At 30.5% G+C, this 24,315-nt stretch overlaps 5 protein-coding genes across 5 annotated transcripts; 1 reads left to right on the top strand and 4 right to left on the bottom strand.

The window, feature by feature from the left end:
- Positions 1 to 34: 34 nt before the first annotated feature.
- LOC103573275 (uncharacterized) lies at positions 35 to 8,998 on the bottom strand. The gene is made up of 9 exons (XM_008552295.3): positions 8,634 to 8,998; positions 3,718 to 5,573; positions 3,397 to 3,630; positions 2,900 to 3,321; positions 2,638 to 2,809; positions 2,385 to 2,511; positions 2,142 to 2,315; positions 1,963 to 2,045; positions 35 to 1,493 (listed from the first exon to the last, which is right to left on the bottom strand). The coding sequence occupies exons 2-9, from the start codon at positions 5,274 to 5,276 to the stop codon at positions 1,301 to 1,303; spliced, it is 2,964 nt and encodes a 987-aa protein (XP_008550517.1). The 5' UTR covers positions 5,277 to 5,573; positions 8,634 to 8,998; the 3' UTR covers positions 35 to 1,300.
- Positions 8,999 to 9,645: 647 nt separating this feature from the next.
- Positions 9,646 to 12,582, bottom strand: LOC103573276 (beta-catenin-like protein 1). Its single transcript, XM_008552296.3, has 6 exons — positions 12,434 to 12,582; positions 11,924 to 12,318; positions 11,526 to 11,857; positions 10,684 to 11,405; positions 10,143 to 10,326; positions 9,646 to 9,792 (listed from the first exon to the last, which is right to left on the bottom strand). Exons 1-6 carry the CDS (start codon positions 12,461 to 12,463, stop codon positions 9,704 to 9,706), a joined length of 1,752 nt encoding a protein of 583 aa, XP_008550518.1. The 5' UTR covers positions 12,464 to 12,582; the 3' UTR covers positions 9,646 to 9,703.
- Positions 12,583 to 12,691: 109 nt separating this feature from the next.
- LOC103573277 (Golgi SNAP receptor complex member 2) lies at positions 12,692 to 14,512 on the top strand. Its single transcript, XM_008552297.3, has 2 exons — positions 12,692 to 12,965; positions 13,895 to 14,512. Exons 1-2 carry the CDS (start codon positions 12,826 to 12,828, stop codon positions 14,391 to 14,393), a joined length of 639 nt encoding a protein of 212 aa, XP_008550519.1. The 5' UTR covers positions 12,692 to 12,825; the 3' UTR covers positions 14,394 to 14,512.
- An 87-nt stretch (positions 14,513 to 14,599) lies between these two features.
- On the bottom strand, positions 14,600 to 17,136 carry LOC103573279 (myotubularin-related protein 9). The gene is made up of 6 exons (XM_008552298.2): positions 16,626 to 17,136; positions 16,062 to 16,354; positions 15,872 to 15,975; positions 15,489 to 15,793; positions 15,099 to 15,422; positions 14,600 to 15,026 (listed from the first exon to the last, which is right to left on the bottom strand). Exons 1-6 carry the CDS (start codon positions 16,945 to 16,947, stop codon positions 14,620 to 14,622), a joined length of 1,755 nt encoding a protein of 584 aa, XP_008550520.1. The 5' UTR covers positions 16,948 to 17,136; the 3' UTR covers positions 14,600 to 14,619.
- Positions 17,137 to 18,183: 1,047 nt separating this feature from the next.
- LOC103573280 (proteoglycan 4) lies at positions 18,184 to 23,332 on the bottom strand. The gene is made up of 3 exons (XM_008552299.3): positions 23,152 to 23,332; positions 19,980 to 22,725; positions 18,184 to 19,239 (listed from the first exon to the last, which is right to left on the bottom strand). Exons 1-3 carry the CDS (start codon positions 23,174 to 23,176, stop codon positions 19,143 to 19,145), a joined length of 2,868 nt encoding a protein of 955 aa, XP_008550521.1. The 5' UTR covers positions 23,177 to 23,332; the 3' UTR covers positions 18,184 to 19,142.
- Between the last annotated feature and the right edge of the window lie 983 nt (positions 23,333 to 24,315).

Raw genomic sequence — 24,315 nt, 5'->3', positions numbered from 1 at the left:
TAAATATATATTCAACGGGATATAAAGTTACCGGCAAGTTAATTTTTTAATAATAATTATATATATAAAATTAATAATTGATATATAAAATAAAGATGAAAAAAAAAACCTGCCGATATCGCACCTAAAAATGTCTGAACAATAATAAATCTATGGATACTTAATAATAATAATATTAATAATAATGATAACTAATAATGAGTACATATCAATAACAATATTGAAATACAATAAAATGCAACAATTAAACATCCGCGATTAGGCGCGCGATCGCAATTATACGAGTCCAATGACTTACATATATTTATTGATATAATATTAATCAATAATAAGATTAATTAATTAATTAATTAAAAAAAAAGTGATAACAAGCCTCGTGTTTACATATTAGCTCTATAATTACATCTTTGGAAAGATAATAAAACGCGATTATACTATAGAATATAACTGGCTGTTGATTAAAAATATCAACGACAAATTGGAACCACAGATTTACTTTTTTGAGCTGCCATTGCAGTTTTAACGAATAATAAACAAAAAAAGAATATATATATGTATATATTGATTCCATAATGTACGTGTACTAGCACGTATTAGACTAGAATAGTGTTTTTTACTGATAATAATTATGTCGATAAAATATTTATCGGCGATGACTAATTCGTAAAAAAACAAATAAAAACAAGTGTTAAATTTTTTTTCTCACCAAAAACAACAGTACGATTACAAAACTATCAATTAAACAAATATATGAATAATAGTAGTAATGTATTGATTAATAGAACAGATAAATAATTATCTGTAGTTTGTTTACATGGATCCTATAGTATTTAACAAGTACAAATGACAGTATGTACTAATGTATGATGATGTATATATATTTATATATATATTATAAGATGATGTTCATATTATTCGCGTCGATTATTTAATTAATATAAACTGAAAATTTTTTGCACCACTCGAGGCACGTAGATGATTACTAATTATCGATCTTCTATAAAATTAATTAAACGTACTCGTTAATTCTTAAATATATATTAAAAACGTAATATAATTAATAACTAATGACAAAATTTGAAACAACTCGATTTACTATTTACAAAACAAACTTAATAAACCGTATGGGTTTATAAATAAAAATAAAATAGTTCATGGCACTTAGATATAAATGATTATAATAATTTTTGAATAATTATATCATTAAATCGGCCTGAAATAATGGCACAATTTTTATGATACCATTTTTTTCTTTTTTTTTTTTTTTTTTTTTTTTTTACTGTTATCATTATACCGTATATCAGTTGTCACTCTCAGCATAATCATCGCTATCTCCGCTGTCGTAATTTTGATTTTTCGAATCACGACGAGTTTCACCGGTATCTTGATAACTCTTTGTATTACAATCACGTTTTTTATTTCGGTCATTTGACTCGTCTGGCAATGTATTTATAGTTGTAAAACCATCTTCATCCATTCCGTTATCATACATCCTGCAATTTATTATATTTAACCATATTAAAATATTTTTACGAAAAATTATTAAATAATTAGGAGAGTGAGAATCGTTCGAACTTGCAAATTATTCGTATTGAGTCGAAACAAACTATTCGATTTGAACTTTCGAATAATTTGAAATTTTATAACTATTCGAAAATTTACAAATAATTTCAAATTTTTTTTCAATGACTTAAAATTGCAATAGTTTTTTTTATTAATTCAAATTTTTGTCCGAGGTAAATAGAGCTCAGACACGAATCTACGAATAAATTATTTTTAGTTACTTTAAAAACTAAAGTCTCCATTAAATAAAAATTTTATATTTGAAAGTTCTTCAGAATTTTCTAGATTTAAAGCGAGTAATTTTAAAAATTACAAATAATTCAATAATTTTTGAATAATTTAAAAACTGATGAATGATTCGAACTCGATTCGCACAGTTTTAATAATAACATTATTTACATTTGATCATTTTGTTCATTTCCGCTTTCTTCAGCAACCAATAACTCATACTCGTCAGCCGCAAATCGATCCCAATCTGAGAGCTAAAGGCAACAAAAATGATAAATGATTTAGATAAGGAGTAACTAAAAAGATACTGATTTTTATTTTTGTTTCGTCATCATATTTAATATTCTTACTTCATGGCCTTCGGCGTCATGATCTCTAGTTGAAGCAAAAGGATCTCGTTGTTCATGATCAAGATATTTTTCAAGATTAAAGAATGTATCAAAAAATATCGAAGTCATTTTACATTTCTTCAAATCACTCAACGAAATTTTTCCTGGAATTTTCGGTTTAATCATATCTAGCATCTGAAATATTTAAAATATTTTAAGTATTACATCACCAATAAACAGGCAAATAATTATTTAAGAAATTACCTGGCAAAGACAGTCTTCAAATGGTAGAGTTTCCAATCCAATGGCCTCCATCCGATGTAATTGTTCTTCGTAGAAATACTCAAGTTCATACATAGAAAGGTAACCATCGCCATCCAGATCCATACATCTATCAATTAGTAAAAAAAAAAAAATAATAATAAAATATTTTCCATATCAGTCTTATTCGCTCTATTTATTTTTATGTAAATCTATTAATTGAATTAAAGTAAACCAAAAAAATATAAATAAATACCTAAACCAATATTCAATAGCAGTGGGATAATTTTTATCCTCTTCACTAAGTAGAAACCATACAAACTCAGTATAACTCATTTTTTCTTCTTGCAAACGTACTTCACCACTTTTACCCCTACCTCTTGTTACAGCACCGCTGAATATTCTTTCTATCAGTCTCGTCGATAATGCTGAATAAAAAATAAATAAACATAAACAGCAATAGGATATTCAGATAATATCTACTACAATTACAATAATAAACCATGATATAATCTTACCATGATCATTGTGCCGAGTTAAGTCCATTTTGTTGATAAATAAATCATGGTCACGATCAAGTTCCCAGAATTTGCAATATATAACGTAAAAGTGTTCGTAGCTGAAGTAGGACGTCACCTGGTTTATATCTTCTTCGTGTTCTAGAATACCAATAACAGCCAACAAGTTGCTACGTCGTAATTCCGTAACGGATATTTTACCGCTCCAGCTACGATTTACACAGTAAAATATTCTAGCAATTACAGTGTGGACATAACGAGAATGAAATTCCGTAGCTTCTTTAAGGAAAGTTAATCCTGGATGAGTATCAACAACATCTTGTATCATAGCAACAAGATCTTCTGGTAGTATATAATTTCTCAGACCACGTGTAGTTATTCTTATAAATTTACTGGCTGGATCGTGGTACGATTTATTAATTCTATAAATTTATTAAGTATCCAATTAATGTAAGTAGCATTTAAAAATAGTATAAGTAATAAAAAAAATTTCTTACTCTTCCCAAAATTCAATAAAACCATTCATTTCAATGCAAGTCGTTGCATCACCACCTGCAGCTAAGAAAAGCGGAACCTTCCAGTAAAGTGGCAGCTCACAAGCTTTTGTAATAATGTGAAATTGTGAGCGTGAAGCACGATGTCCCGGGAGACTCTCGAAGGCTTTATTTATTTTTGCAATCGTTGCCTCCAGTTGTGTAGGCGGAGTAGGCTTACCACCGGGGAAATAAAATCTGCATGGAAGTAAATATTGGATTACATTTATTGCATATCTCATATCACGAGAAATACAAAAGATAAATAAATAAATAAAAAATTACCTGGGTATACGGACGTTTTTATTGGCTTTGACATGCCGTTGTAAAGTTGTATGAGGCGGCAAGGCCCTTGATTGCTGTTGCTGTATTCTCTCACGTACGTAAGAAGACTGTGGCTTGCCGTCATTATTGGAATTAAATCTCGATGATGGTCCTCCAGGTTGTCGTGGGCCACGTTTGTCGAGTAAAAGTTCACTCGGGCATTTTTCAAAGATCAATACTCTCTCTGCGACGGATCCTCGGGTAAGAAAAGGTCTCACTGGATTAGCATTGTTTCCCGCTGAGCTTGAAGAGTCCGTAGCAGCAGCGGCAGCTGCAGCAGCACGTATATGTTGCTTTTGTTGGTTCGTGAGTTCAGGATGTGGTACTTGATCAATCCTAGGTCTCGGTGACGTGATCCGAGGACCCCATTTAGATGCCACTATTTGAACTTGACGTTCTTCTTTTACCTCCTGCTGCTGGTGGTGTTTTTGTTGTGGTTGCTGCTGTTGTTGTCGTTGCTGATGCTGCTGCAATTGATGTTTCTCAAGTTTTTCTACTACCGTACTCGTGCTTTTACGTTCTTCAATTTTTTTCGCCTGTTGAATTTGCTGGATAAATTGCGACGTACGCTCAAGTACAACGCCATTTGTCACGAGCTTAGGTTTTTCTTTTTTAATAGCGGGTTTTTGTCGGACAGGAACTGGCGAACTTCCATCCTCATCAATAACAACGCCTGTCTTGAGAGCATTAATAAGTCTCTCTTCTTCACGCGCAACTTCATCAAGATACGAGGAAGCTACGTTAGCTTTGGAGGCATTGACCCGAGCCACTACGGAAGAGTCGGTAAACAATTTATTTTTAAGAGGCCAGGTCGTCAAACCTGAACTTTGATTCGGCCTAGACAATTCTCCGGCGGTTGTATTAGTGGGCGTTGTTGTATTTAGTAAAACACTTAGCGGACGTTTTGGCTGGCTTGTTGTACCATTTCCAGGCAAGTCTGCCGGCAGTATAGTTTCGATAGTCTCGCCAAGCGACGATGGTGATGCCAACGGCGACGACAAAGACGACTTGGTAGCTATTTTTGGTCTTGTCTGTTGCTGTTGCTGTTGATGCCGAATATTTGTTACGTTAGCAGCAGAACTACGTTCAAATCTTTCCAGAGCAGATTGTATGGAAGACGGTAGATTTTTAGTTATATAGGATGATGTACGTTGTTGCCGTGCCTTGTCCTCGACGACAAAATTATTAACCAGTTTCTCCAGAGTGTTATTATTATCCAATCTAGGTGGTGGCGGACTGTATGATTGTCCGGCACTACCTACTTTAAGAATATTCTCCAGTTGAATTCCTCGTGAATTTGGTGACAATGTAGGTGTCAACGCACTATCAAACTCGTCTGCGGCAGTTGCGTTATTATGACAATTAAATATTTCTGCGGGCGCTAGTCCACGACTCTTCCACGACTGATAAATCGCCTCTGCGTGATCACTTATCTGTTTAGCGATTGCTGCAATGTCTTCTTCACCCGAGGACTCGCCCGGAAACTTTTGTCTCAATTCATGCTTGGCTGTTGCAGCCATTCTTTAATTTACTTTATCAATTAGTCTCGATTTTGAGCAGCAGTACGCTCTCTAAGCCGATACGGAGTTGCAGTAGCGAGTAACTGGCATACTCGCCAGTCACTCCACGACGAGGACGACGACAGCGTAAGCAACAACAATGACGCGTTCATTGTCTGTTTCATTTATTGTTGTTATTATTTTTTTCTTATTTTTTGCTCTGCTTAAACAGCGCGCAGCTGTCCCGCTCTCTGCCCCAGTCTATCTAAGTACCATCGTTTCTGGACCTCTAAGCTCTTTCCACATACATCATATTATCTGAAACATACAATAATACCATATTTTAACTAATGTATACTCCATTACCTTACATCAACGCAATCCCTCTTTGCCGCACCTCATATCTATGGCCTCGCCTCAACTTTAACTACATATATATACACTAATACTAAATATACGTAGTAAGAGAGCCTATATACTAGTTAAAAATAGTTCTCTCGATTATTCGTTTAAGCACCGTGTGAACCAGCAGATAAAATACTGCAGTTGCAAGTCACTCAGTTTTTATTGTTGTTGTTATTATTAACATTATATAGATATAGATATATATATAAATATAATATGGATTTACGTATATCAACTCAGTACCTAGTGGTACAACTTGTTTTCGTCAATAAAATTTTCCCTCTTGGTTATTTATTATATTTATATCTATATCTATCATACATTTGTGTAGACATAAAATTGATCGCTGGCTAAATTATCATTCATGTTCACGTGATATCTGACTCTTTTCTTCTCTTTCCGCGTTGTTAAAGAAGTATAGACAACTATTTGGTTAAATCCAAGAGGAAACTCGTGTCCGGGCCAAATTTATTTCTGGACGACACTCGTCTTTCGTTCCTTCTTTCTTTCTTGCTTTCTTTAGTTTCTTCTTTCTTTCCGTATTGCTCTTTTTATTTTTATTCCAAACTTTTTTTTTACTTTTTAATTTTATTTTATGTACCACGTGTACGTCAACAAACTAACGATAGTCAGACATTCAGTAGGCAGACATATATCTATTAAAAATAATTTATATGTCATAGAGTAAGTAAGTAACAAAACTCATTGATATTCTCAGTGGCAAGATGGATTTTCGCAAGCTAACTAACGTGGGTTGATATATAAAAGAACGTTTTATACTGGATAAATGTAAAATATATACATTTATATGTCTTTTCATATATATTATATATTACGAAATACTTAATTAATATTAATAATATTTACCGTGGGTCAACGCTATTTGCAATACAGTTACGTGGGAAAAAGAAAAAGGTAGAAAGTCAAATTGATTACCATGTTCGTTACGTACTCTTTGTTTTCTTTTTAACATTTAAATTTAAAAACTTTTCTTCATTTTCCTTTTCTTTTCTTCTCATTACTGCATAAATATTGTTACTATTTATATTAACGTAGTTTTTTATTTGTTGTGAAAGGGATATTTATTATGCTTAGATGGTAAAAAACCTCGAGAGTGAATTCCCTTTCTTCATATATATACTTCCACCGTTATGATCACGTATAATCAAGAAAACAACTCGGCAAACTCCGTGTATCACCGCTCGTTTTCGAGCCTCCTGTCTAAGAATAAAACTACGTGCCGCCGTATTTGGCAATCCACGATACGACACAGAGTGCCACGGAGTAAACCAAGAGTCACGTCGTCGTCTTCATAGTCGTCATCATCATACAGTAGTCATTCACTCTTCTCTATGTCTATGTTATGTCTATATCTATATTTCTTATGTCTTCTATACCTCTATATGTTTAGGTCTATGTCTCTATAAGATCTATACTAATAATATATTATTGTTAAGTGACCGTAGCTCGGCCGACTGACAATTGACATATCTAGCGTGGGTTGATACACACAACAAAGAATATAATATGCGATAGAATAATATAGTAAGACTGGTATGGGATAGCATGGTATAGATTACAAGAGTAACACCATCAGACATGTAGCAGCATTGATCTACGTGTTGAGGGAGTGGCTCTACTCGGGCATCGATCGACTGTCATTTAATGCCATTTAACGTTTTAGTTTCTCCTTACTCAACTTTTATTTATCTAAAAAAAAATATAAATTTATCTGTCCTTAATACAATAATGATAGATTTAAAATATATCGTAAAAAATAAAATGAATGGGCGGAGAGACCACATACTGTTGGATCAATACTCCTAGATGCATTGCTGATGAGATGCTAAGGCCAAGGCAACCAGAAGCTTCTTGTTTATTCATAACAATCTCCTTCAAGGCTTTTTACCTCTACCTCTACCTTTTTACCTTTTCTTTTCTTACTTAATATTATGTATGTCTTGTTTCTTATTTTAATTATTGCTAAACCTACTGAGATTTTAAGGCATTTAATTTTGTTAAAGACTGCTCTTGTATGTGTACTTATAATAAACATCACAATAAATGAGACTCGACAGCCTCAGCCTCACGTTTTCATTGAAGAATTATAAAAAGGTATAAAAGGATGTCATTTGCCATATAAACGAGAAAGTGAGAGCTTATTTTCTCGACAAGTTACTTTATGTGTGTGCGTTATTTTATTTTTATTGTATTAATATATACTAATACTGTATGGGTATTTATATGTGTACATACATATTCTTGTTGCTAAAAAATTACAGTATATAAACGACGAGTGAAACGGAGCTTGCCGAGCTTTTCCGTCAAACGACGAGAGAACCCATTAGATTACATTGGAATCTTGCCAATTTTATTATCTCTCTTTTCTTGTTGGTATCTCGCAAATAGTTTCGATGTTCTATCGGTTTCTACAGTTAAATTATATCTATATAAATAATTTATCAACATTATTTATTATTTTATTTTGCTATTTGGACTCTTATTTTGTCATCGCTAAATAGAACAGAATAAAATATAGGTGTAGTATAAAAATGATGACGATGATGATGATGATATTGATGTTGTTTTTTTTTTTTAAATAATTATGATGATGACGATAAATTTTTAAATCTTACGTTATAAGTAATTGGATGTTGATGAATATGTATTTAAGTTGTACATGTATAAATTTTAATGATCCGAAACCAGTTTATAATGATTATTAAACTAGAACTAGTTTTATATAGTTATAGGTAAGTATATAAGAACGGACAAGATATTCTAAGGCTCCTGCAAAAAATCGATCGCACACAATTCACCTTTTAATCTTGAGATGTTTAAAGACAGATGTAAAAGTCTAGACAAATTTTAATAAAATACTGAAATAGATAAATAATTAAATAAAATAATTAATGAAAAATAAATGTTTCGTTTACGTGAGAGAAAAATTCATTAAATTTATTGTAAACTTACCAATTAATTAAAATAAATTTAATTACGATGAATTTACAGCAGCAAACTCAACAAATAAAATGAATTGTGTCACTATTTACTTCAATGATTAATTAATTTAAATCACAAATAAGTTTGTAGCTGATAAAAAAAAATGTTCCATGAAGAAATTTATTTGAAACTAATTAAGTTTAAATAAATGAATTATTATGACACTAGAGTATGTTGATTATGCACAAATTAAATAAATAAATATTTATAGAGTTATGTAAACAAAAAAATAAGTTAAAAAATTAACAGGAAATAGAGTTGATTAGATTATGAATTTATAAACGTAACGTGTAATATAACAAAGTCTCTACAAACGACACTGGTAAACTGGTAAACTGAGAAAACTGCTAATGGTTGCGAAGCGCGAAGCCGTTTCTCTCGCTCTCGCACGTAAAAGAGAATTGAGGGGAGAATCGAGACGACCTATAGCTGCGACTCATTGGCTTACGAAATTCAAGCTTTCCTATTGGCTTGAAAATTTCCCGGTTCTTTATTTAAAAAATGAGTGTGAATGTAGCAGTTATGAGATAATTTATGAATTTGAATTAAATAAATACATGAATTTAAATTATGAAATTTAAAAAAATGCGCGAACGGACTTGGCATTTATCTATATATGCATTTTTTTATTTTTACCCCACTTACATTTTGTTCATTTATTAACAATTTAAAAAATCGACAATTGTCTGCTACATTCACACTCATTCAAGAATACGATACTGAAATTAGCCGACATCTAATAATTTTTTATTTTTTTTTTAAAACGATAAATTATAAAAATAAAATTATTTCAAAAAAATGCACTTATAGTTTTTTCAATTTTCTATATGTGCATATTTAAAAAATTTTTTTTTTCTGTAAATTGAATTGTAGAAAAAAAAAAATTGTTAATTGTCCGCAAATTTCAGGGTCATTAAAAAATGCACACAGTCCATTGGTTTTTTTTTTCACTCGAAATTTGAATTAAATAAATCATAATTAGCTTTTTCTTTTATTGTATCATTTATTAAAAAAAAGAAGGAAGAAAAAAATTTGACAATTTAAAATTTATCGATTAATTGTAAAATTCTCTGTTGTTCAGCTTCCCTCCACTCTGCGTCTCCTGCTTCTCCAAGGTTTCCTGCGTACTCTGTAAAATAAATAAAAATAATTTATATTATTTTTAATCGAGTGGATCTAGAGAATTTTTTCAAGTCAAATCTCTCCAGTTAAATGATTAAATTTGTTATCATTGGAAAAATCTTGACTTTAATTGATGCGTTTTCATAATTGCAACTTTTTTTACACGATCTACCGATCAGTATGCTAAGTTTTTAGAGTATTTATAAGAATATTTAAATTTTGTATTAAAAGACGATCATTTGTTTGTTTATTTTTTATTACGCGGGGACTGCAGATCGTTAGTAATAATACTTATAGTATACGGGTGATTGTAAAGGATTTAAAATTGTTTTTATTAATTAATTGATAAGTAAATACCTCTCATGATATGCCTGATTGTTTTAAGTGATGCTCGTCGTTGAGATAATATTCGTGTCACACGCTGTTTAACTGCTGGTGGACAACCAGCGCATGCCTCTAGTAGTACGTAATCAACTAATTGTAATGTAAATAATCCACCGTCTAGTCTTTTTATATAAGATTCTTCTTCATCATCGTCTTCCTAGATTAATGATTTCATTAATTAATATTAATAAGTAAATATAATTATTTAATTATTTATTATTGCACTATAAAAAATTGGGAGTGAATTCGAAATGATTAGTTTTTATTTCCGTCTGAATTCGGAGGTCCGGAGTTTTTAAAAAAATCACTCCAAGGTGATTTCGAAGTGATCTGGATTTTATTTCAATCCACATTCATTCCAATTCGGTGTTTTAATATTAAAATAGACTCCCCTTCAGAGTGAATTTCACTCCGAGGAGAATAAATAAAAAAGCAGACATCCGCTCCGCATTAACTCCGAATTCACTCCGGATTTAATCTTCGTTCGCAAATTTTTTACAGTATGAAAACTTACTTTAGCATTACTTTCAACTTCTTCAACTTTTTCAAGATACTTGAAATGCAACTCCATTAAACGATCAACTTTTTCGAAATCATTCTCGGTAAATTTACTGAGTAATCTCTGACGTTGTTGACCTTTACAATTTCTTAACATACTAGCAATTATAGAAACAACATGTTCTTCATGCTCTTCAGCAGTGAAAACTTTTTTACGATTTTTCGATGGCGTTTTCATAAACAATGGAAATATTGTACGAAGTCCAAGTATGTCTACAAATTTAGTACAATTGTCTTTGCCATCTGGTCCATTCATCGCGTGGTCTAGTACTTTTAGTGATCCATTACGCGATAATTTTTTTTCTCTTAACATTAAATTCATCAGCTGTAAACCTTCACCACGTAAAAATCTATCTCTATTAACAGTTTCCATTAAACTGGAACACAAAACGTTGAATAAATTTTCCATCATTTCTTGTTCTTCGGCTGTTTGAGGGTCATGACGTTTATAGTAAGCCAATTGTTGTAACAAAACATCAATGCCGTCAAGATCACCTAATAATAAATTATTCTCTGAACTTTGTTGCAATAATATTGATAATAATTCACTGGCATACAATTTATTAGCATCAAATGGTAGTTTGGCTTTGAGACGACGGAGTAACCATTGCAACAGTCCTTGTTTGCCAGCATCGACACACAATTCTGGCCTAAATTCCAACAGATTTTCAAAAATAGCTGCAAGGATATTTTTCTATTAATATTCTATCACTAATAACATTCATACATATTATTACTACATCACAAAAATTAGCCACCAGCCTAACAAACAAGTAAATAAATAAATGTTATTGGTACCTAAAGTATTGAACACGCCGTCACTCTCTTCTTTAACAGTTTCATCAAGTCTATCAAGATTTTGTACCAACAATGCTGAAACTTGTTGATCTAGAAGAGCATCAATCAACGCATCAGCTCCATCTTGACTCTCATGCAATATATCCACGTCTGTTAACTCTTGCAGAAGGTCAACGACCCCGACAGCGATGTCTGTATTTTCATGAGACAATAATTCAAGCAGTGAAGGTATTGCTCGAAGTTCAACCATCAATGGATACAATTCTGGATTTGTCGCAACTACATGAAGTTCTTGAAGTGTCTCGTGTAATTCTACTTCAGATTCCATAAATCTAAAATGAAATATTTTTTTTACAAAATAATAAATGCAAACTAATATATTATTAATTATAAATTACTTTTCAGGCTGATCAGGAAATTTAACTCTCATTTCCTGATTTCTAAAAGCACGTTTTTCAAATAACAAAACCATGCGCTTGAGATTAGCTTCGTCAAGAGCTTCAACTTCTGGAGTTTCTGCCTCAACAAGTTTTAAAATTTCAGCTTTTTGTTTATCTGTCAATTCAGGCTCAACGATGTCATTAGCAGTTGAATCTGATCCTGTTCGTGATGATGAATTACGAGTCGGGGTAGGAGGTTCAGGTTGACTTCTTACAGGAGTTAATTCTACTTCTTTAGTATAACTTTGTCTTGGATGATAAGGAGTTTTATTTATTTTTTTCTTCTTTCCATTGTCCCAGTCATCATCATCGTCATTATCGTCGGCATGTGTACGTTTTGTTGTTGACGGAGGCTATTATTTGTAAAAAAATAAATAAATATCTATAATTGATACTGATACTACTACATTGAGGTTAAATTTTGCGACGTTTGGTATTAAAATTTAAAAGTAATAACTATAGACTTACTTTGTATGATAATAATTCACCTACATCCATTTTATAATGACAATCAGTTATTTAATTATTAATGTATTATACAAAAATTGATTACTTTTTATAAAAAAGTATTTGTTGTTTAAATGTAACAGTACACGTTTTTAAATGTAATCAATCACAGTAACGAATAAATATACATATATGTATGTATACTATCCTTATAACCAGCTGTTTTTTGAGCTTTCATGAAATTCCTCAAGTTCAATGATGGCGCCATCAACAATTACTCCACATCAAGAGCATGGCAATAGGACAATATTACACGTCATGCACATCATCATTATAAAATCTCATTAATTATTTCTAGTGTGAATAATAAATTTAAATCACAAGTTTAGCAATAAATTACCAGCAACAAAATAATGGAGGCGCTTTATCATCAAACAAATAAATTAGTACAAGAAACCCAGCATCTTTTCACGCAGCTGGACAGACCTTTGCCCAATGTTGATGTAAATACTATTGAAAGCGACATACTCGCTAAAATAAATTTAATAAACAGGTAAATTACTATTTTTTATGATACTCGAATTCGCCGACGTCTTATAATTTTTTTTATTGATTTTCAGAACGATAAATTGTAAAAAAAAGCATTTGAAAAAATTGTACCTATAGTTTTTCTAATTTTCTAAATGTACATACTTTTAGTTTTTTTTTTTTTTTTTTTTGATTCGATGTTGAAAAAAAATTCGATAATTGTTAGTTGCCGGTCAATTTCCGCATCATTATTTTTTTCATACTGTAATTAGCTGACGTCTAATAACTTTTGGATTTTATTTTTAAATATAAAATTATGTAAAATATTATTTTAAATAATAAATAAAAAATTATGTAAAAAAAATTATTTAAAAAAATTGCACTTATAGTTCTTTAAATTTTTTACAAGTGTATATTTTTATTTGTTGAAAAAAAAATTGAAAAATTGTTAATTGTTTACTATGATGCTGAAAGTATCAGTCATTAAAAAAATATGATCCTAAAGTTAGCAGACAATTAACAATTTTTGGATTTTATTTTCTAATTTAATTACAAAAATAAAAAAAAAAAACTGAAAATATGCACATGTACAAAATTAAAAAGCTGTAGGTGCAATTTTTCAAAGTATTTTTTTTTTTATAATTTATCGTCTATAAAAAAATTCAAAAATTATTAGACGTCGGCTAACTTTAGAATCATAAAAAAATTTAATTACTTTAAATCAACAATGTAAATATTGACGGAATTATTTTAAAAAATGCATGTGAAGAATTTTTAAAAATTTTATTATGAATATTTTTTAAAAATTTTTCTCTGTAATTAAAAACACTGGAATTTTTAGATGTCGATTACTCACAGCGCCATTACTGACTTCATAATCATATTTTTTTTATTAATTTAATTATATTTAACAAGGCAACAATAAATTTAACATCATATTTATATTTTAAATAGCAATTGTGAAAAATTGGATGTGCTATGTCTGAAAGGGCCAATCACACAAAGGCAGAATGCAAAAATGCGTGTAGATCAATTAAAATATGACAGTAGGCATTTAAATGCTGCTTTAAATTCATGGAAAAATCAACAGTACCGGCGCAAACAGGAAGAAGAAGAAAGAGAGGCACTTTTATCACGTCAGTTTACAACAAATGATCATATTGACATCATGATTGATCATACTATTCAACATAATAATCAAGTTAGAAATGCCAATGATGGTATCGATAATTTACTACAACATGGTTCGGGTATTTTAGAAAATTTAAGGTCACAAAGAATGACATTGAAAGGCGCTCATAGACGTCTAATAGATATTGGCAATACTTTAGGATTATCGAATACGACGATGCGATTAATTGAAAATCGTGCTCGTCAAGATGGTTTTATCTTAGTCGGTGGTATCGTTATTACATGTTTAATTATGACACTTGTTGTGATATATATGACATGAAATTTAACTTATAAATTATTATTATTATTATTATTTATGTATATTATTGACATTCCTTAATTAAATTATAATCTTTGTACATATTGCAATAAAAACAAATAAATGTAAATTTAAAATGATGAATTATTTTTTCATCTTAAATTTATAAAAAATATTTATATTATAATGATTGCTATTTAGAATTATTTTATATTTTATTGTGTATTAAATAAATAATTATATTTAATTAAGTCTTTTGAGATTCTAGCGTCAATTGGGCAAAACACGGAGACAATTGTTCCTGATCATTTTCTGTTTGGCAGGAAGTGTCTTGATCACAAATTATATCATCTAAAGCTCGACGCACCTGTATTCGTAATTGGTTAGCAACTTTTTTAACTGATGAATGATTATGTTTTATTTGAGTGATGCACGCGGTAAACCCGCTCCAAGGTGATGCCGAGGTGTGGCTTAAATACAATTCTTTCCATAGATTAATACTGATAGGCGCTACACTAGGCCAAATAACACCAGGATTAGGCTCATACAATGGATTTAGCCATTTTTCCAATGACTCTGGTTTATTTATATACGTCCAGATACTAGTAGTGCGTTCTGCTAATCGTAAACTTATTCTGTCAGATTCAGAATCGCCTGTAATAATAAATAACAAATTTTTTAAACAAATTTATTCTAATGACATTTATTATAAATTATTATGTTTACCTAAAAATGTTCCATATCCAGAAAAATAGGCATGTTTAAAAAGTTCTATTAGCATTTCAGTGGTATATTCAAAACTAAATTGAAATTGATAATGTAATTGATAAAGACAATCAAGAAAAAGAAGAAATGTTGGAGCATGAGGTGAATGTTGTGAATTTGTTGGATAGTAAGCTCCATGTCGTGTTCGTGTGTAAAAAGGATGTCCTGCTTGAACCCACTCACGTTCTAACAAGGCTTCAAACCCTCTTACAGTCCGACAATCAGGATTTAAAATAATTTGAGCTAAACTTGTAATAACAAGAGTTGAATCGCGGCCAGCTCCTCCTAAAATTCATTAAATTTAATAATCATTAGTAATTAAAATTATTGTTACAATAAAAAATTATTTACCATGAACTAGCACTGCCGCTAACTCTTGATGAAGGCACTGTGCAGCGACACAGGCAGCATTCATAGCACTTTGGACAGTTGATAACCATCCACTGTTTTCTAATCTTGATAGCCATTGACTAGTGGAGCATGAAATATCATTACAAGCTTCTATTAATTTGCTAAGACTTTCAGCTAAGTCTGAAAGACGCGGAACACTTTTGAAAACTTTTCGCCATTGTGGATAAGCTGAATCTATTTCTGTTCCGCCACCTCTTGCTCTAGCACTCTGTGCTTGACTAGATGATCTCGTGTCAATTATATATCTAAATAAAACGACAACAAATACTTATGCTTTGTAAAATAATAATGCGGACTGTTAATAAATATACTAGGATAAAAACCCGCGTCTTCCAGAACCCAGGACAATATTCAATAGCCTCTCGTCTTCTTTACATCTTTTTCCAGTCGCACCGCACAGAGGTTGGCCACTTCTGAAGAGAATACTCTACAATTAAAGTATCAATTAATAATTATAAGTGATAAATTCATTTAAATATAGATACAATTAAATGTATATCATTGATCACATACTCCTCCTTCGTGTCTGTAACATAAAACTGGAAATCTTCCACCTTCTCTAAATCCTGCTGATGATATTATCATTTGATCATCAATCAAACGTGGCACTATCAGCGTAGATGGATATGAATTACATACTTTGTAATCACGATTAAGATAACTTATTCTCCATTCATCTCCATGTGATGCTAATAATCGTGACCACTCTGACACAGGAGTAAATGCTGTCCATCCGTTTTCGCTTTGGTCTTTATTTTGATTTAACGTTTGCGGGCGAAAAAAAAATGGATATTGCAATGTTTGATCTGGAAAATTATCAATAATAATTCGTAAACTTTATAAGAAATTTATCATTCTATGATTAGAAGACAATTAACAATTTTTGGGTTTTTTTTTAACAAATCAATTACAAAAAAAAAAAAAATACGAACATGCACATGTAGAAATTTAAAAAAGCTATAAGTGCAATTTTTTTTTATTGATTGCTTCTAAAAAATCAAAATTATTAGACGTCAGCTAATGAGTATCATAAAATTTTTTAAATAAGTGATAAATAAAATATACAGTAATTATTACCAAGTGATGATAGTTTTTCTAAAGATGTAGCGATGTTTATTAAATCGTCAGTGTTGATAAAATCAAGCTGTAAAATTCTAAAATCTTTACACTTGAGTATAATACTGCCTCCAGGTATTTGGTTATTAGTTTTTTTTTCAATAACATCGATATTACGATAGAGTAACCAAAGATCTTTACGAGATTCTTCTCTGAATGACAATAAAAGGTGGTGATCACTTAAACAAAGTGTACCCTCAAGTCTTGATTGCTTTTCGTTTGTTTTTTCTGTTAATACTACACATTCAACTTTTGCGACAGGTATCATATCAAAAAATTCCATTTTTATTATTATTTTATATAAATAGACTATTTATTACTATTTTATTGATTTAACTTATTTACTAAAAAAAAACTTAAAATGTGATGTTCAAAATCATTTTTATGATTAAAATATTTAAAATACAAAAGTAAATGTCAATACTCCTTAAAATTACACACTGGGCTGCTCTGGCAAAACATATGCGGCAAAGATGCAAAGGGGGAAGAGTAAATGTATATTTTTTTATTGTTATTTTAATCCAACAGATGGCTGTAGTAAAAGCAAAAAGCGGGACTTTTTTTAATTTTCATTTTTAAATACTTTAACATATGGTACTTGCATACATGCAGTACGATATTGAAAGTACCAGACCGCAGACAATTTTGTAATTTTAATGATGATGCTGAAATTAGCCGATATCAGATAATTTTTTTATTTTTTTAAAAACGATAAATTAAAAAAAAAGTATTTCAGGAAATTGCACCTATGGTTTTTTTTTATTTTTTACATATGCGCATTTTTATTTAATTTTTTTTCTTAAATTAAGTTAAAAAAGTAATCCGAAAATTGTTAATTGTCTGCTAACTATGAGTGTAAATGTAGCAGATATGAGACAAATTTTAAATTACAAATAAATGAGTTGAACAGTTTAAAATATAAAAATTAAAAAAAAATGCACATACTGATTTTCAAATTCTGTAAATGTGTATTTTTTAAAAATTTTATTTGATTTACGTTTAATTAATATTTGTAAAAGTTTTTTGAATTAACAAATGTCAGCTAGATTCACACTTATTGCTAACTTCAGAATCATTTTTAATGAACTAATTACTTGTAAATAAAATGATAACTGTATCGAAGTAGGGCTTTCGACGGATTTATGAAAGCGTATAGATATTTATCAAAAATTTCATAGTTTTTTTCAGTTTTTCAAGGATTTTTGTATCAAAACTATTTTCTGGGTTATTATCAAATTTTTTTTTCGTAAAATAGATTAAAAATGACGTAAGGATTATTTCAATATCTTAATTTGGACGGATCACTAATCATTCCATGTCATATTGAACGCGAAAATAAAGTTGTAATGAAAATGTGGACATTATTTTTTTGTTTTGGAGTATACTTTTAACGAAAAGTTTAAAAGTAATATTTGAGATAACTCTTATTATTCGTGTTTCAAGTTTAAAATCTGATTATATTAATTAATCAATTAAAATTTCAGATACAGGATCAACATAAAATTTTGTTTGCGTAAAATTAATAGTCACGTTTTATCTCTTTATTAGAACTTGTACAGGTTTTAATAATTCGATATTTTATACAACAGATGTCAATTATACAACAACTGGATCAATACAATTTTTTTACATTTGACTATTTCAATAAATCCGAGTAATCAATTTTTTTATTCACTTCAGAACCCGTCAATTTTTTTATATCAATTCTATGAAATTTTGTTCTCAATAATTAAACTTTCAAGTGATTTTTGACTATTTATTTAAATGCCCAGTAGTCGAAAACAAATATAATTGATCGTGTAAATCTAACCTTTGATGACCTTCAAATTTTCTTAATTTAAAATTTTGGAAAATTGAGCTGACGGTGTTACGATTTGTGATTTGGCATGGAATGTCCCATGTATACATAGAAATATTTATAAAATTAAATTCTTTATTACATTTGACGTTTGAAACATTTCATTTTTATTACACAACAAGTTTACAATTATTTTTTAAAATTATGTAAACATACAATATTCTTATTTCTTTCGCAATCTTAAAACTAATTTACAGCAAACTCTTGTTGATAAATAGCGCGCACATTGAAGAATATAACTCTTACTAAATATATAATATTATACTGTGCAGTAGCCAAGTATAAATTTATAGTTCCTAATAATTTCAATGATTAAACCATTTTTGTTAGTTAAAAGATGAATAATGCGCACAATAAAAATTAAGCTTTGATAATAGTAATAAACTAAATCAAAAGTTACTAATAAAAGATTTAACTTATAATGTAACGAAACAAATAATAGTAAGAGACACTGAGATGGAAAGATAAATTTTTAATTCACGTGTGTCTGTTGATATTAAATTATTCATCCATTTATCTGTACAATGGAAATGATATTATTAATTAATTAACTGATCAATTAATTAATTAATTAATTAATTAGTCTATAGTAAAAATATAAATTTTTTTCTGATATGATTTTATTGATTCATTTTACGCAGCTGCATCAACATCTCAAATCTACGATTAGAACGCACTCCTTTGAGTATCGTACGTTTTTCAGTTTTCTTCTCATCACTAAAATAAATATTTTTCTCATGAATATTTGTGAATAAATACTTATAATTTTAATTATATGATATATATAAATAATACTTAATAAATAGTATAATACACACCTAAGAAGGACAGTAGGACACTTCAACCCACGTGTATAATTGTGTACTCGAGCCAAAGACGAACACGCGGATTGAGACGTCCTACCTTCCTCCGTGGTGTGTAAAAATTTTTTTACCTAATTTCCACTTGAAAGTTTAAATTTTTGCCTCTGATTGTGGGAATAATAGCGCATGCGATAAATTTTATCAATTCCCAAGTAGTACACTTGGCTTTGGGATATCTATAAGATATCAGTTTTGAGACTTTTTTTTTTGTCCTATCGATAAAGCACCAAAATGTTGACAAAACCATCAAAAATTTATGTCACCGAAAAAATATTTGCTCAAAAGACGACACAAATGCTGACAAAAAGAAAATAAGTCATTTAAACGATTTTTTTAATTGAAATTACTTTTTTAGGACCGAAAAAAGAAGAAAAATTTCTTATAACTTCTAGAACCAACATCTGTACGTCTTATTTATTTAAGAACTTGGCTTTGAAACTAAATAAAATTTTTCTTGTCTTTTTAAAAGACATCTTAAAGTTGTCTCTGTGCTACTTAAGTTGTTTTCTTATAAAATAAAAGGACTATTTTTTCTCTAAAGAGGACAGGAATTTAAACTTTCGATGCAGGTACAGTAAAAAATATATAATTTACCTTGTTTTGGTCGGCAGTTTTTTGTTAACTAACTTAGTGGCTTCCTCTTTCCGTACTTTGTAACCAAATCTATTGAAGACACCATTAACAGTATCACGTGGACTGACACCTTTGTCTGCAGCAGCTGTGGCTTTTGTCACTTGCCGACTTGGTGCTTTAGAAGTGCTGGGAGTTATCAGTTTAGAAACACTTGACGAGGTTAAATTATTCGTCAGTACATTGTGACGATCTTCAATTCTTTTTTTAGCGTCTACGACAGATTCCATTTTTTCAAATTTTTTCTGGTGTATTTGAGCAAAATTTGGTATTTTTCGTGCAGACAATGGTTTTGCATCGGGTTTCTTGTCTGATTGCACTGAGTGTCTTGGTCTACTTAACCTGCTCACAGATTCATTTTGTAACGTTTTTTGAGCTGATCTTGTTAAATCAATAGTCGATAGTGAACGTTTCTTGGTGCTGGAAGGTTTCGGCCGAGGTACATTTGATAAAGAATTTGATCGTCTTCGTGGTGAAGTTCTGTTCGTTTGATTAGGATTTCGTAACGTTACGAATTTACTTCTTTTCAACAGAGCTTTCTTTCCAGGAGTTGCTGTTCTTGCTGCTATTTCTTTAGGTTCTTCATTAGTAACTGATATATTATTTGTCGATGGACTGGCGAATCTGACTCGGCATATCCGTTTGGTTTCTTGTTCCTCAGTATTAACAGCATCAATGATGCTAGACTCTACTGCATTTCTTTTTTTACGTAAAGCAGGTGTTTTTGGTTCATCCAATTCATAGGTGTCGTTTTCAGATTTTTTCTTGTTTCTCAATCCCGGTGTTTGTGGCTCGTCCAGTTCATAAGTATTATTATGATTTTTATCTTCATCTTCGTCTTCAGATATCAAACTATCTTGATCAGCTGTAAATGTTATATCTTTTTGTGATTGCTCAACAGTTTTAATCCCACTCATTTCGAAAGAGTCATCGTCACTTATCAACGGATTTGTTTCGTCATCAATTTTAGAAAATGTTGTGTCATTATGAATACGAGTTGAAGTCTTGGGTGATTTACCATAAAAAGTTTCAACGCTCAGTGGACTGTCTTTAACACTTGGAGATTTGTTTGAATTAAGAGAGACATTCAACGAGCGACGAATTTTCTCTCTTGGCGTTGATGACATCAATCCAGAGCCATGTTTTATTGCAAATAAAGTTAGAGGTGTATTTGTATCACCGACAAAAGATTTATGAGCAGATATTTTTGAATCGTTGTGTTTAGGTGTTGGAATGGGTCTTAATGGTGTTCCTGAAGATGTTATTGATGAGCGTTTTTTCAATGTAGACTTTGATCTCCGGGGGCTAGCTGGTTTTTCGGGTAATTTTTCTGATGCACTAGGGCTCATAATCGGTGTTTGTATGATTTCTTCCTGTTTACGAGGTGTTAATTTTCGGAGGACCAGTTGCGGTGACTTCATTTTTTCATCAGTTTTAAATAATTCAATTGATTTTTGTTTATCAGGTGATTTATTATTTGGAGATGGAGATTTAACTGGAGTTGTTGGACCTTTTTTTGGAGATTTTCTTATTTTTGTAGAAAGTACACGAGGACTTTTGGATTTTGGAGATTTTAAACAAATTTTAGGAGTCCTTGGGGATACTTGGGACGATTTAAAAACGTTTTTAGTTGACCTTGGAGACTTAACAGTTGTTTCAGGAGATTTTAAAGGTTTTGAAGCTGTTCTAGGAGATTTAGGAGACTTGAACTTTGCTCCAGGAGACCTCAAAGACTTTGAAGAAAGTTTAGGAGATTTTATTAATTTTAGTGTTCTAAGAGATTTTGGAGACTTTAGAGAAGTTTGAAGCGATCTTGGAGATCTCAACGAAACGTTGGGTGACTGTCTTGGAGACTGCCGAGATGAAGATAAATTCTTCGGTGAATTAGTGTGTGGAGTTCCATTGTTAGATGATTTATCTGATGATATAGGAGAATCAGGAATAACTGAAAGCTTACGAGGAGTTTTACAAGTTCGTTGGGGACTAATCGTGTGTGTTTTTGGTGACCCAATATTAACAGGGGATTTTCTCGGTGTCTTTGTTGCACGATGAGGAGAAAGATGAACAGTTATCGGGCTACTTTCAGGAGTTACAATAGCACCTGGTGAATTAACATTACGACTCCGAAGCTGACGAGTTCGAGGATTTATTGGTGTCGCGGCTTGTCTTCTAGTAGCTCGTTTAGACACTGCTTCAACTTCGTTATCTTCATTTGATGCTTCATCGCGATTATCTTCAATTATTACTGCGGCTGTTATATCACCGTTATTTTCCTCTCCAGGGCCATTGTCCGCATCACCCGATTTTTTATCAACATCAGCTTGCTCAGGAGCTGCTCGTTTACGAGCCCTAGTTTTTTTAACAGAGACCGGCTCTTTCATTTGGCTCTGATCAGTTAAAACTGAATTTTCAGTTAACAAAGTAACATTATTATCTTTATCTTTTTTCGTTTTCTTTCTACTGCTTAATACTACAGACACATTAACTGATTCATCAGCTGTTTCAGCAGTTTTTTTCCCTCGTAACTTTCTTCCAGGTCGTTTTGACTCATTCAATGGCGGCGAACTGTCAACAACTTCAGATTCATCAATATTTTTCATTTTCAATTGACGTCTTGTTCTTAAAGTGCGATTCCCATCCTCTGGAGATTTTGGAATTATGCTAATATCTTGTTCCATTACTTTATCATCTTCACCGTCAGTTTTTGTTCCTACAATTTAATTAATGTGTAATAAAAAATATCTTGCAAACTATTTCATCTCAAAGATAACAATTAAAATTTTCCAAGCGTTATTTTATATTTTAATAATTTTATACAATAAAGAATTATGCTCATAAACATTAATTAAATATCCCCTAATAATTATCACATGTTGAAAATAACATATTAATTACAAGAACAAAAATTTTATTATTACAAATAAATTCAAACTAGTAATTATTGAATAATTATCGTAACAAAATATTAAATATAAAATATGAATAAATCAAGTTGTTTTCATCCCAGCCGCCAAAATTAACGCCATGTCTAACTCAAGCCCGCCCAAATGGTACACCAGGTGCACGCGCTTTTATCAGTTCACCACAACATTTATAGATAATTTAATATTTAATAAATAATTATTTAACAACAAACCTCTTCGAATTTTTCTCAGGGACATTGTGGTCCCAATGCCACAAACTTTTACTCTTTAAAATAGTTAATAAAATATATAAAAATAACACAAAGCGATTACTTTTAACACTAAAAACAATCACGTATGTATGGACGTTGCAGGAAATAACAAAACCGGTCACTTTTAAAATGACCGTTGGCGGCGCCCTGTCGCCCGTTTAGTTGCGTTTTAAATTCTCTAGTTCTCGATATTCATCACCAGAGGTCGTTTAACTCCATATTCGATATCTCTAATATCGAAATATATAATATCGATATATTACATTATTCATCATATAGTCTAAAAAGTCCAACTCGTTTAGGTCCGTCTCTTTTATGTAACTCAAAATTAACCTACAGCTGAGAAATTACATCAAGGTAATTGTTCTAAATTTACTTTTATCAGAAACTATGTCAGTTAATTAATTACTAATCATTTAAACAATTAATCAGTAAACTTTTTTTTCTTATTTTCAATCATTCATTTGAAAGCCGAATTATTGATCGATCTCAAATAGTTAACCAACAATTATAATTTTTTTTTATGTAATCCATATTATGAGTGTGAATGTAGCAGACATTAGACAATTTATAATTTTTAAATAAATGAAATTTTAAAAAATGCGAGTACTAATTTTTCATTAATCTTAATACACATTTTTATTTTTATTCTACTTACATTTCATTTATTTATTCAAAAATTAAAAAATTGCTACTTGTCAGTTACATTCACATTCATTCAAAATTTTATCTGGAGTAATAATTGATAATTGTAATTTTTTCAGTGATAATGGCTGATGAAACTGTTGCAAAGGAGCGGTACATGAAGTACCCGTATACTTGGACAGCTAAATTAAGATTCTTTCCTTACAAGTATTATTACAAACATGCCTGGTTAACTAAGTTCTGGTTGGCTGGAATTATTTTAACTATTCCAGTTTATTGGAAAATTCAACGTCTTTGTATGTCTTAATTATTCAACATTAATTTTTTATTATACTGGAGTTAGCTGACGTTTGATAATTTTTTGATTTTTTTAAAATCGATAAATTATATGAAAAAAAAATATTTGACAAAATTGCACATACAGGAGAACAGTACCAAATATTTCCAGAGTTTCATTTAATGCCCGGGTACCTAAATACT

Source organism: Microplitis demolitor, chromosome 8 (genome assembly GCF_026212275.2).
Source record: "Microplitis demolitor isolate Queensland-Clemson2020A chromosome 8, iyMicDemo2.1a, whole genome shotgun sequence".
Lineage (NCBI taxonomy): Eukaryota > Metazoa > Arthropoda > Insecta > Hymenoptera > Braconidae > Microplitis > Microplitis demolitor.
The sequence above is the reverse complement of the archived record's forward strand: the minus strand, read 5'-3'. Positions and strand labels throughout refer to the sequence as shown.

What these genes read in the sequence shown, in the direction of transcription:
- LOC103573275 (XM_008552295.3), bottom strand. Translation starts at nt 5,276, where the DNA reads ATGGCTGCAACAGCCAAGCATGAATTGAGACAAAAGTTTCCGGGCGAG. An exon ending in AACTCGGCACAATGATCATG is followed by an intron (nt 2,810 to 2,899) that starts GTAAGATTATAT and finishes TTTTTTATTCAG; the next exon opens with CATTATCGACGAGACTGATA. An exon ending in TTGAAGACTGTCTTTGCCAG is followed by an intron (nt 2,316 to 2,384) that starts GTAATTTCTTAA and finishes TAAATATTTCAG; the next exon opens with ATGCTAGATATGATTAAACC.
- LOC103573276 (XM_008552296.3), bottom strand. Translation starts at nt 12,463, where the DNA reads ATGGATGTAGGTGAATTATTATCATACAAA. An exon ending in CGGCGTGTTCAATACTTTAG is followed by an intron (nt 11,406 to 11,525) that starts GTACCAATAACA and finishes ATATCCTTGCAG; the next exon opens with CTATTTTTGAAAATCTGTTG. An exon ending in AATCAGGCATATCATGAGAG is followed by an intron (nt 9,793 to 10,142) that starts GTATTTACTTAT and finishes TTTATTTTACAG; the next exon opens with AGTACGCAGGAAACCTTGGA.
- LOC103573277 (XM_008552297.3), top strand. Translation starts at nt 12,826, where the DNA reads ATGGAGGCGCTTTATCATCAAACAAATAAATTAGTACAAGAAACCCAG. An exon ending in AAAATAAATTTAATAAACAG is followed by an intron (nt 12,966 to 13,894) that starts GTAAATTACTAT and finishes TATTTTAAATAG; the next exon opens with CAATTGTGAAAAATTGGATG.
- LOC103573279 (XM_008552298.2), bottom strand. Translation starts at nt 16,947, where the DNA reads ATGGAATTTTTTGATATGATACCTGTCGCAAAAGTTGAATGTGTAGTA. An exon ending in AGCGGCAGTGCTAGTTCATG is followed by an intron (nt 15,423 to 15,488) that starts GTAAATAATTTT and finishes AATGAATTTTAG; the next exon opens with GAGGAGCTGGCCGCGATTCA. An exon ending in TGGATATGGAACATTTTTAG is followed by an intron (nt 15,027 to 15,098) that starts GTAAACATAATA and finishes TTATTATTACAG; the next exon opens with GCGATTCTGAATCTGACAGA.
- LOC103573280 (XM_008552299.3), bottom strand. Translation starts at nt 23,176, where the DNA reads ATGTCCCTGAGAAAAATTCGAAGAG. An exon ending in CCTGAGAAAAATTCGAAGAG is followed by an intron (nt 22,726 to 23,151) that starts GTTTGTTGTTAA and finishes ATTAAATTGTAG; the next exon opens with GAACAAAAACTGACGGTGAA. An exon ending in AAACTGCCGACCAAAACAAG is followed by an intron (nt 19,240 to 19,979) that starts GTAAATTATATA and finishes TATTTATTTTAG; the next exon opens with TGATGAGAAGAAAACTGAAA.